General features: G+C 36.8%; 1 protein-coding gene across 12 annotated transcripts; it reads right to left on the reverse strand.

Moving 5' to 3' along the window:
• Nucleotides 1–56: 56 nt before the first annotated feature.
• LOC117236447 (chromodomain-helicase-DNA-binding protein Mi-2 homolog) lies at nt 57–11,662 on the reverse strand. Of its 12 annotated transcripts, none has more exons than XM_033499401.1 (24): nt 11,544–11,662; nt 11,425–11,480; nt 9,126–9,217; nt 8,931–9,053; nt 8,561–8,854; nt 7,923–8,471; nt 7,666–7,828; nt 7,383–7,568; nt 7,122–7,311; nt 6,665–7,047; nt 6,423–6,592; nt 6,129–6,354; nt 5,568–6,031; nt 5,048–5,501; nt 4,663–4,980; nt 4,278–4,586; nt 3,929–4,197; nt 3,762–3,853; nt 3,500–3,686; nt 3,153–3,425; nt 2,464–3,080; nt 2,109–2,394; nt 1,725–2,034; nt 57–1,640 (listed from the first exon to the last, which is right to left on the reverse strand). In XM_033499401.1, the coding sequence occupies exons 2-24, from the start codon at nt 11,459–11,461 to the stop codon at nt 1,636–1,638; spliced, it is 5,997 nt and encodes a 1,998-aa protein (XP_033355292.1). In that variant the 5' UTR covers nt 11,462–11,480; nt 11,544–11,662; the 3' UTR covers nt 57–1,635. The 12 variants fall into 12 exon arrangements, with proteins under 12 accessions (XP_033355292.1, XP_033355300.1, XP_033355301.1 ...); XM_033499409.1 differs by having other exon boundaries at nt 2,464–2,711; nt 2,802–3,080; nt 3,500–3,704; nt 6,674–7,047; nt 11,425–11,660; XM_033499410.1 differs by lacking the exon at nt 11,544–11,662 and having other exon boundaries at nt 2,464–2,711; nt 2,802–3,080; nt 6,674–7,047; nt 11,425–11,461.
• Between the last annotated feature and the right edge of the window lie 210 nt (nt 11,663–11,872).

An 11,872-nucleotide genomic window follows, 5' to 3' on the forward strand; every position in this document is an offset into this window, starting at 1 on the left:
TATAACTTTTAATATGTTTAAAAATTTAAGAACCTACAAAAAGATACATCAAGTACTAATGTGGTTTCTAATTATTAATTTATTCCAGCAGAATTAATACATACAACAAACGATATTCCGTGATTCGGCTTATATCTTTAATTCACTTTATACTCGTTCATTCCTCTCGCTCGTTTTCCTTTCATTCATCTTCATAGTCTCGTTCAGAATTTCTTAGCTAAATCCTAAATTACCCTTAAAATCTTATATGCCAACGCAGTAATTTGGCAGATCAATTACTCAGAAATTAAAATGCTTTAACATATCTCAAACTTGGGATAGTAAAAATTGAACAGTATGTTTACTCAAGACTTTTTAATGTATTTGTGTTTCATAATTATATTTATAGTCGTTCCTTATTCTTCCTCTTTTTTTTTTACTAATATAATGCATGGGATGTGACGTGCTTTCTGACCTTATACGCAAGTGCAATTAATATGTACGTGTATATGTATTTTAGTATATGTAGTGCAGTAAAATGTAACTCGACAAGTATGTACAAAGTATATTTATCAAACAATCACGGTATTATCAAATTCAAATCTAAGTCATATTTTTATAGTCACCGGCGTGACGTTTTAATAAAACTGTCGATTCCTACAGAGTCGAATTACGTATTTATTACGTAGAGTTGTATCACCGTGTATATTATAATATTTAAGTATCAAACAGACTTTGTGTCTCTGTTCTCTGCAACGTGATACTTACACAATACGATATATCTGCTTCTTTAAAAAATTTAAACTGAAAGATTGACGATTAAAGCATGCACGTGTAAAGAATCTTGCTTATTCAGTATGAAAAACCCATGCATTACAATAGCATGTAAAATCGTGTAAGAAATGAAATCTCCTGAATACAGCACGTGAATGTCAGTCTTAACTAAGGTGATTGCCATTGTTCGTCGTATTTATGGTACTCTTATATGACGATACTCTGTGTATTCAGTATGCAATCCTAACTGAAATCCCTGAATTCACAAATACACATATCGGGCGGGGATAGGCTTCCAACTAATTAAGTCTTTCCGGCATCCATTAGGAAAATATTGATGCAAAAAGAAATTGCGAATAAATTACGCCGAACGATTAATCGCTCGAATTAATTAGCGTACCTTATGTTTAAACTGCATAAATTTATGTAAATCTATATTGGTTTCTTAAATAAGTTGTTATTTTTGTTTCTATTAAGTAAAACGTACTTATCGTTACGATACGATACACACGCCGGTCGATGAAGAAATATAAATCATGCTCTTAATTAGCTTAAGAAAATAATTTATGCCGCTTTCTACAAGGACCGTATATGTATAAATACAAAAACATGATAATCTTGATGCTAAACGCCGAATGTACACATAATAAATACAGCAATAATGTAATTTAGATGTAACGTATTATGTCTATGTGTATGCGTGTGTGTGTCTGTCTTCGTTACTTCGTCAAATCGTAGAGCATCTCCTCTTCTAATAAAATTCAGCTAGAAATCGTAATTTACGAAAAATAATACAGCGCGCATGGACTTCGTCGAAAGGTAGTGTTGACCTGCGCTATTACAAGTTTTCGATTGAGCCACTGTTTATCAACCATTTACTATTCAAGCTGCAATATAAATTATTTTTGTAACAATCATTATATCTAGAAATCCGATATCTACATTTTAGCAATCTGAAAGTTATTGCGAACCTGTGAATCCCTGTGGTGGTTGACCTGGTACTGAGTATTGTGGTCTAAAATTTCCGAAATTAGCCGCACCAGCGAATGTAGCCGGCAGTTGTCCACCGGAGAAACCGGCTGGAAACTGTTGTGCTAACAGCGCTGCTTGACCCGATTGAGAACTACTACCACCTGGTGCGGTTGCTGCCAATCGACTCAATATCGACCTCTCTGACATTTGAAGTCTTTGAGCAACAGGTGGAATGCGAGCTAATGTTGCTGGTAAACGACTCACGTCAGATTTCATGTCAGACAACAGTTCTTCCAATTGATTTAGTACCTACAATGAAACAATGTATAAAGAGGAATTACTGAAAGAAGACGATTATTTTCTATCCATAGAAATATATTTACTTTATGCAACACAGCATTTGCTGGTTTATTTCCGGCAAGGCTTTCTTTACTAAGATGTTGATGTGATTCTGCAAGGCACTCGACTTCGGCAAATCTTGCATTCAGGCTCATCGCAGGATGATTAGGATCCTGCGTTAAGTTCAGGTACGCGGCTCTTCTCAATTGTTCTTCTATCACTAATGCCTGTTCCAACAGTTTGAAACGTCGAGCTAGGAATTTGTTTTTTATTTCTAAAAAGTTACCCTTGCCCACGTCCATCTTAAATGGTTCATTTATTATTGCAAACCTGCAAAATAATATTAAAATAACACGTTTATAGTAAGCATATATTTTCCTATTATTGTTTATTTGTTACCTAATATCATTTTGGATATCCTGCCAACGACCATAGCCATGTGTAACAATGCCGGCCAGTAACCAATAGTCATGTCTTCTATGCCAGATTTCGTATTCACGGCCAGGTACTGCAGCTTTCTCTTCATTTAACCATAATGTGTGTAATTCAGTGAAACCACCATCAGCTATGTTGAACATGAACTTGCGCTTGGGCTTTATCGTTTCTGAATCACAGTCCTTTATGTCCTTATCTTTATTATCTTTCTCCTGTAATATTAATATTCTCAATGTAATATTAGAAATCTTATTAATTGTTTCAAATAAATTATACTGATTTAACATCGAACTAGCAAGTACCTCTCGCTTTTCTGTTTCTTCTTCATCGTCTTTAACGATAACTACATCTTCCTCGGAATCTTGTTTTGTTTTGCTTTCGGAGTTGTCTACTTTTTCGTCGTGTTTCGTCACTAACTTTTCGTCTGTAGCATCTACTTTATCCTTCTCTTTATCCTGTGTTTCTCCCTCTGTATCCTTCTCTTCTTTCTTGATGTCCTCCTTGTCTTTATCTTTTTCCGCATTATTCTCTTCCTCTTCTTTAGATTCTTTTGATTCCTCCACATCCTTCGCATCAACACTCTGTAAAATAATTCTTCCTTTACTACAAATTCATTTGGAATTATTTAAGTTTTTACGATCGACTATACTAACTTCTTTGTCCTTGGGTACTTCTTTACATTCTTTTACTTCAGACGTGTCTGAATTTGACTTGTTGGAGTCAGTATTCGCACTTCCAGGAATAGCAGTTGGCGTTGGAGTTGCAGCAGGACTCGGGCTAGGTGCATTAGAAGTAGCTGGTGTTGCACTGGTACTGCTAGTTCCAGTTGCTCCTTCTCCACCACCTTCTATTTTCACAGGTTCTACCGGTTTGCGAATCATTTCTGGCATCGAGTAATATCCGTTTATGTGTTCGAATTCTTGCACCTATTACATAAAACAAAACATTATTAGAAGAAAGGAAAAGAAGAAAATAAAAAATCAACTGAAGAGTGTTTTACCTTTTTCCTTATTAAAGACATTACACCAATTCTTGTTAAAACGTGTTGTCTGCTAAGACCTTCTCTCGGGACACCATCGGCAAATGTTTCGGCATTATCTGCACCAGGTTCACACAAATGTCGCATGAAAAGGGAAACGTAGGCCTTGAAATTCTTCTCCGACTTGCCTCTCAGGTCTCGTACCAACCTGAAATGCGACAATATACTTTAACAGTACTTTAAATTTACTGATTGCGGAATACATTTCGAGCGAGTAACTAACCACTGAGAGTTAAACGCGTCCTGTGGTGGCATACCATAACGCATAATCGCGTTCAGGAATGCTTTCCTTTGTCTGGCATTGAAGCCTAGTACCTGGATTTAAAAAACCATATTATAGTATATATCTTTCATTAATTTTTAAATATAAGATAAATTATGTAAACCTACTTCAATGTTTCCATTAACCCTGGCAAGCAATGGAGGAAGAGGTCGATCCTTTTCGTCTCTCCTCTCTAATCTTCGCCTGCTTCTGCGAGATAACAGGTCACCATCACCCTTTTCATCAAAGTCGTCGTCTTCTTTATCGTCGTCACTAGGAGCACTAAAATCACTGTTGTAATCAGAAAGATTCTCCTGCCATGGTTGATCATCCCTTGTACTTTGGTCTCCAGTTACTCCTCCATCATTATAGTTCACTTGCTTACGTATTCGTTTACCTAAAAATAATTATTACTTTGTAATGACAAGAGAGAGACGGAGAGGAGTATTTACAGGCAAAGAAATAAATTATATATACCTTTTCCAAGTGTTCTGGCAATATCTTCTTGTTGTTGTTCATAATGATGTCTCAATAATTTGATCCAATAAGCTGGATCTGTGTTCTCAGCTTCCTGTTTAATAATCTCAGTATCTGCTTCTTCTTCCGTTTCACCTTCCTTTGTTACATACGATGCTACTTTAAACGAACTTAGATACTCGTTGGCCCAGTTTTCTTTCTGTTCGATACCTTCCTTGCTTCTGTCTAACAATTCAGCCACAGCTTTGTCATCATAATGAATGGCTTCATCCTCTTTGCCTTCCTCCTCTTTGAACAATTCCTCAGTACCTAATACGAATTGAAATTATAGACAAGTTCCATAATTTTAAATCCTATTTTATAATCTTTATTTCAACGACATTACCGAATCGTAAAATGTCGTCAAGTTCTTGTTTACTGAAATTGGCACCTTTACCACCCATTCCAGGTCTCACAACTAAATGTGTTAACATCATTTTACGCTTCGCCACTTGTGTAACTCGTTCTTCGACAGAGTTGCGAGTTACAAATCTGTAGATCATGACTTTATTAGCTTGACCAATTCTATGTGCTCTACTAAATGCCTGAATGTCGTTGTGTGGATTCCAGTCGGAATCGTAAATGATCACAGTGTCGGCAGTAGCCAAGTTTATACCCAAACCACCGGCCCGAGTAGAAAGTAGAAAAACAAACTGTTGCGCACCTGGTAAAAAAATTGATTAATTTTCCGTTGATGATTCGTTAAAGATACAATAAAACTATCTACTCACCAGGTGCATTAAATCTATCAATGGCTTCCTGTCGTTGAGCACCAGTAATGTTACCGTCTATTCTTTCATACTTATAACCCTCTCCTTCTAAATAATCTTCGAGAATGTCCAACATTTTTGTCATTTGAGAAAAGATTAAGACTCTATGTCCATCATCCCTTAATTTCTTTAACATTTTGCTCAATAGAACCAATTTTCCTGCTGCTTTGATTAATGCAGACGTTTCGTAACTTCCGTTTGGTGCGGTTGGTGCTTCCTGAGACGCGGCTGGAAATAAATAAGGATGGTTGCAGCACTTTTTAAGATCCATCATGATATTCAATAGCGACACTTGTTGACCTCCCCCCTTGGGATTCAGCGCCTCGAAGTTCCTCGTCAATATATATTTATAATATTTCTTTTGCATAGGCGATAATTCGACACGGACGATGAATTCTGATTTACTCGGCATATTCTATAAATAAAGATGATTAGTATAACTCACATATTGAATTTATGAAAAGAAGTATATAATAAATACCTTTAATACATCAGCCTTTAATCTCCTCAACATGTGTGGTCCGAGTAGTTCATGCAACTTCTTCACTTGTTCTTCTTTTGAAATATCAGCGAATTCATTTTGGAACGCAGCTAAGTCATTGAATTTATCACGACAGAGGAAATTCAAAAGATGGAACAATTCCTCCAAGTTATTTTGCAGAGGAGTTCCAGTTAACAATAATTTATACGCGATATTATAGGACGCTAATAGTCTAAAAAATTTCGACTGGTTAGATTTGAGTCTATGCGCTTCGTCTACTACTAATACAGCCCAATCTATCGATCCTAAACACGCAGAATCAATTGAGATCAGCTCGTAACTGGTAAGAAGTACATTGAACTTAATTTGATTCGATCGGATCTTCGATGCTCGGCCACCACGAACAGCACCCTCTTCGAAAGACAATTCATTCTCACGAATTACGATACGACTGTCCTTGTCACCTGAAATATACAAATATATTAATATAAAATATTAATTAGCAATGAAACAAATCAATAAACGCATTTTCATTAATTAAGTTCATATACACGCACGTACCAACGTAAGTAACACAATAAAAATCAGGTGCCCAGGTTTCAAATTCACGTTCCCAGTTAATGATAGTTGATAGAGGAACAGATACAAGGAACGGTCCCTTGCAGTGACCTTCTTTGTATAATGAATACAGAAAGGTGATAGTTTGGATGGTTTTTCCTAGACCCATCTCGTCCGCTAAAATAGTGTCTATACCTTGGCCCCATGAATATCTTAACCAATTCAAACCCTACAAAATTATGAAATTATAGAAAGCTCATTAAGGAATAAGTAATGTAATGAAGACAAGATATATACTTCTAGCTGATAAGGATGTAACTGCATTCCAGTCTGATCCAGATATTCTGGCTGCCGTTCATACTTTTTCTTTAGATCTGTGGTAGGTTTGTCAGGTGGCGGAGTATACCTCTTAGGCGTTCTTTCTTCGTCGTCGATGAGTTCACGAGTCTTCGATTTCTTGCCTTTACCTGAATATAATGTATATGTCCATTTCGCAGCTCATAATAATGATTGTAAAAAGAAAAAGTAAATTAACCGACTCTTCTCACCCTTCTTGCCCTTGCGGGACGAACTACCATCACAACAGTTTGCAGCTCTGAGATCCAAGTAATATTCGATAGCTTGCTTTAATCCAGGAATATCTTCATGCTCATCTTCCCAAGTTGCCTGATCGTATCCTAATTCCCTCCATTTAACGAGATACGTCGCTCTACCATCTCTTGAAAGCCTATGATTAATTACTCGATGCACTACAAGCCACTCTGGTCGTACTCCGTAACGATAGAATCGTTCCTCTAAATTGTATTCATCCCTATTAGTTGCAACGTCCTGTTCTTTTAAACGTTTCACTCGGGAATCGCTTTCGTCTAACGGTTCCTCCAACTTCGGTGGTTCGTCCATATCATATTTTCGTGAATAATTTCTAAAGATCACAGTAAAATTTTAAACAATCATAAAAAAAGGATTAAGCATATCATTATTGAATAAGTGCCATACCTAAACATGAGAGGATGGAAAACATCAAGCTGTAATTCTGTGATCCAGTCGCAATGCCAATAAGACATATCAGCCCATTTCACGAAGAATTCGCGTATTCTACGTTGCTTAGGAGCAGCTTTACTTGTTGACGGCTCCTCCGAGGGTGTTTCTGGGCATTCCTTCCACCTCCATGTTAAAATCTTTGCAACTATCACATAAAAGATTAAATATTAGTTATGAGTATGTGATGCATAATTCTTTGTCTTAATCATACAGTACCTTTTCCACGTATAGGTGGACAAGAACATCTGGGACACTTCCAGTCGCCATCAGGAATTTCTGAAAGTGGTGGGTTCAAACAATGTGTATGGTACGCGCTAGTACAGCTATCACAGCATAGCAATTCACCACCATCTTTACATATTCTACAAAATTCCATATGCTCATCATCGTCTTCAGCTGCACCTGAAAACAGAATTAATAATCCACGATTCGTTTTGATAGTTGAATGCACATCAGCATGTTGGGGAGGATGAAAGGTTTGGGGTTACAAGGAAGGTACCTGCAATACCTTCTCCTTCACAATGAGGACAACTCCATTTTCCTTCCGGAGTTTCTTCTAATTCAGGCTCTAGACACACCAAGTGATAAGCTCTAGGACACGTATCACATAGAATAATTTCTCCACCTTGTTGACATACTTCACAATAATCCTGATGATCAGTCTGCATAAAAAGATATAAATATCATAAAAAAATTCAAAAGTTTCATTGACATAGAAAATATAACCAGTATTAATCAAAAGCAATCTAATTATACCTGAAGACCTTCTTCTCCGTCTGGAAACTTTGACGTGGTTTTTGTCTTTTTCTTCTTCTTAGTCTTATTTCCGATTTTGGTCTTTGCCTTCCTGCGAACAGGTGGTTCTGCTGGTGGTTCAACCCCGCTTTCTTCAGCATTTCCTTTGTTCGTCCCATCCGCACCAGTAGGTTCCTCCGCATCTGCCAACATTTGCTCGAATTCCATGTCTGAATCTCTGTCAGTACCAACGCCACTACCCTCTGCTTCCTCATCCGAGCTTCCTCGTTTGCGCTTTCCAAGTTTGATCTTGAGTGTAGGTACTTTCGAAGCTTTCTTTCCCTTCTTCGCTCTCGATCCTCGTGATTTCCGTTTTCTATCACTATCTTCATCATCGTCTTCTTCATCTTCGCCTTCCTGGACCGCACCACCACGATTTGCCCTTGCATTTCTACTATCTTCATCTACATTTGCAGAAGACACATCCGCATCTGGCTGTGTGTGAGGATTTAACTCAGAAAAATCACGCCATTTGGCAGCCACTAACATCATAAGCTTCGACATTGGAACCTAAAAATAAGCATAACATAAAATATCAGAAGTAAATAAAATATCGAAAAAATAATCACTTGAGCTCATTGCTTTTACGAAAAATTTACTTTTGGATTCTCTTTTGCTAGTAGCGGCCTGACATGTTGTTGAAATAATTTATAGGTAGTTAAATTCTGGAAGTCTGCATCAGTATATTCAATTTGTACATCTGTTAACCCAAAAGTGTTACAGACTTCCTCAATTGTAGGCATTCCTGTTGTGGGTTCCTGGCTAGGAGGAACAGGTGCATTGTGACTAGACGATTTCCTGGAGGAAGATTTTCTACTTTTTCTATTTCCAGCATAGTCACTATCATCACCAGCTACATCACCAGTTTCACCGCCTCCTCCAAAATCACTTTCCTGCGTAAAGAAAACATTTAAGTTATTTTTATCAGTAAATTAATTATATTTTAGGAAATAAAATAAAAGTAATTACATCTCCAGAATCAGATTTTTTCTTTTTCTTCTTTTTCTTCCCTTTCTTATCTTCACTACGAGCTTTTCGTTTTTTTCCTTTCTTCTTCTTTCTTTCCTCTGGTTCATAATCATCATCTTCTTCCTGCATAAAAAAATATATTTCAAATAATGTTCATAGTTTAATCAATGTTTAATGTGTATATAAGATACTAACTAGTCTTTGAGATTCTTCTGCATCGGATGAACCATCCACTTGTTGGTTAACATTTGAAACTTGACCTCCAGTTTCATCTATGTCATCCTCTCCTAAAAGTTCATTATATTAAAAAAAAAAGAAATTATTTTAAGAAAAAATAAAAGGACCAATTAGGACATTAAGATACAATTATCAATAAATATATAAAGTCATTTATAATACGAAATAGGTAATTTTTCGAAATAAATAATGTTCTATAGTATTTCTAATATAATGATTTTCATGTATGATTGACATATTAAGCTACATTTTCACTGGCTACCTCTGACTTACATAAAATCAATATCTGTATTCATTACAATGTAGGTTCAAGAATAGTCAATGTATACATATATTTTTCCAACAAAATTAATATTTCATGTAAATCAATACTTTACAATTTGTCTGCAATAGTATATAAACATATATTTATCAATTCTTTTAAAAAGAATGACTTCATATAATCCTATGGATTCAAATTAATCCTATATATTATACAAATATATGTAAATATTTTGAGTCGAACCGTCGAAAGAACTATTTTCCATCACAGTACCGCGACGACATGGCACCGACAAATATTTTGCCATTCGTTTTTGCAGAAACCCGAGTAATACGCGACTTCAATTCACTTTAGAAAATATATTTCTTAAAAAATCGTAATACAAAATACTTAAGTCAGGAAAAGAAAGAGAGAGCAACATATAATTGGAACAAATGTTATTGGACGGGACGTTCGACCAGCAAAACGGCGGCGGACTGATAATTGCCAAATCGATAGTAACGTTTTATAACAAACCGATTTTTTTATTCCTCCGAAGCGATCAAAACGATAAAACCAGCATAAATACAAACTCTCTGTACAAAAGCGAGTTTGCGTGCATGCATAAGTCTCGTTTGAAAATTGAACAAGCTATTAAGATTGGACAGTCGAAATGTATAAATTATTTTCGACTAATCCACGTTCGATGAATGCTTTGTAAGAGAGTATGCGTCCGCCATTTTCTTCGAAAGGGCTCACCACATTGGAGAGAGAGAGAGAGAGAGAGAGAGAAGCCTATATTTTATATTCATAATATTGCCGCGGATTCTGATCTCGTTCGTTCACTGATTATTCTGAAAAATCGATGAACGAACCTGTAATCACGATATACCGCTGCAATTTTTAGTAAGTCCCGGAAGACGATATCCTCGAGAAGCTCGCACCGGTCGCTTATATATTACGATTAATAGTGTGCGTGTGTATAATGAATACGCACACAACCGTACCAGATGGTCGGAAAACCGAAGCTAGCATTACGAAATTACTCAAAGATTCCGCTGGAAATTAGAATTATCACTTTACATTGTTTTTTACTTTTTCTGTAAAGAAATTGGATTTTAAGCAAGAATCCTCGAGATTGTTGAAAAACACACGATGAATGAAATTATCTTATTACTCCGCAGTTGAAATAGATTAAGATTGTACTAGAACTTTGCATGAGAAAACAGCGTGACCCTTTTGACTTTTTCGCATTGAAAAAACAACGGTTAGAACAAATTCAAATGCGTACATAGGATTAATTGTACAACGAAAAATCAAATAATGAAGCGTTAATTATGTAAGGGTCACGAAATATTGCGAAAACACCGTGCAACATTCGATATTTGACAAGTTTTTAATTTGTGATTGATTTAAGCAAAAATCTCACTTAAGGGTTAGAAATCGTTTAGCTCTCGGAATTGATTGTCGAATCATAGTATGATTTAAAATGTAATTACTGTAGAAAATTTGTTGAAATCGTGGCAACAATTTGGTACTAATGTACCTGTAACTGTAATAATATCTAAAATAAGTAAAAGTCAGAGAACCATGTGATTTCTCTCTAACTATCGAATGTAAACAATAACCTATACTCAGATGATTATTTCGTTACATTTGCGTGCTGGTTAAATACAACACGAATATGTATGATACATTAAACCGTTAAACAGAATATCGTGACACGTTCGTGGGATTATTGACAATTCGAAGGTTAGTTGTTCCTTTACAAAACAAAGTAAGATCTGTCGAATTGAAAGGTTAATTGTTTTCTCTGGACAATTTAACCTGCCATCGAGTTAGACAAAAACACAGGAGAAATCACGTCGAAACGCGCAACACGCGACAGCGCGTGAAAAACCATAGAAGGATCAATTGACATGGCAGCCATCGTACGAAAAGCGCGCGTCCTGCGTGCTCTCGAGGATACAACTTTCCGGTAGTATTCGTGATCAAGTGTGCCCTCGTCGCACTTACCCGCGTAGCTCTCGTCCACCTCCTCATCGGATGCCATTCTTTAGTACCTCGACAAACTACACGTTCGAGAAAACACCCGAGATTATTATTAATAGTCACTCACTGACTAAGATGCTCACCGTAGAAAAACAGCACGGAAATGCGACATTAAACGTTCGTGGCTCTCGGCGTTTCAGTTTCGGCGTGCCGTCACACTCGTACGTGCACCGATGTGCACCTACTGCTCTACGCTTCTTCTTTCACGCGATTCGTCAGTTCTCCTCATTCTTCCCCCCCGCCCCACTATCGCGTCGCGATCTTTCTCCCCCTCGCTTTCCCCTCCCACCCTTCACAGAGAGTTCGTTTCTTCCCCTCTCTTTCTTTTTCCTCGTCTCCTCCGTTCGCCCACCGTTACATATAACGCGCTATAGCTGAATGTATACCAATGGTCTGCCCGAGTCTACCGTGT

The sequence above is a fragment of the Bombus vosnesenskii genome, unplaced genomic scaffold (assembly GCF_011952255.1).
Source record: "Bombus vosnesenskii isolate JDL3184/JDL3185 unplaced genomic scaffold, Bvos_JDL3184-5_v1.1 scf7180000013349, whole genome shotgun sequence".
Lineage (NCBI taxonomy): Eukaryota > Metazoa > Arthropoda > Insecta > Hymenoptera > Apidae > Bombus > Bombus vosnesenskii.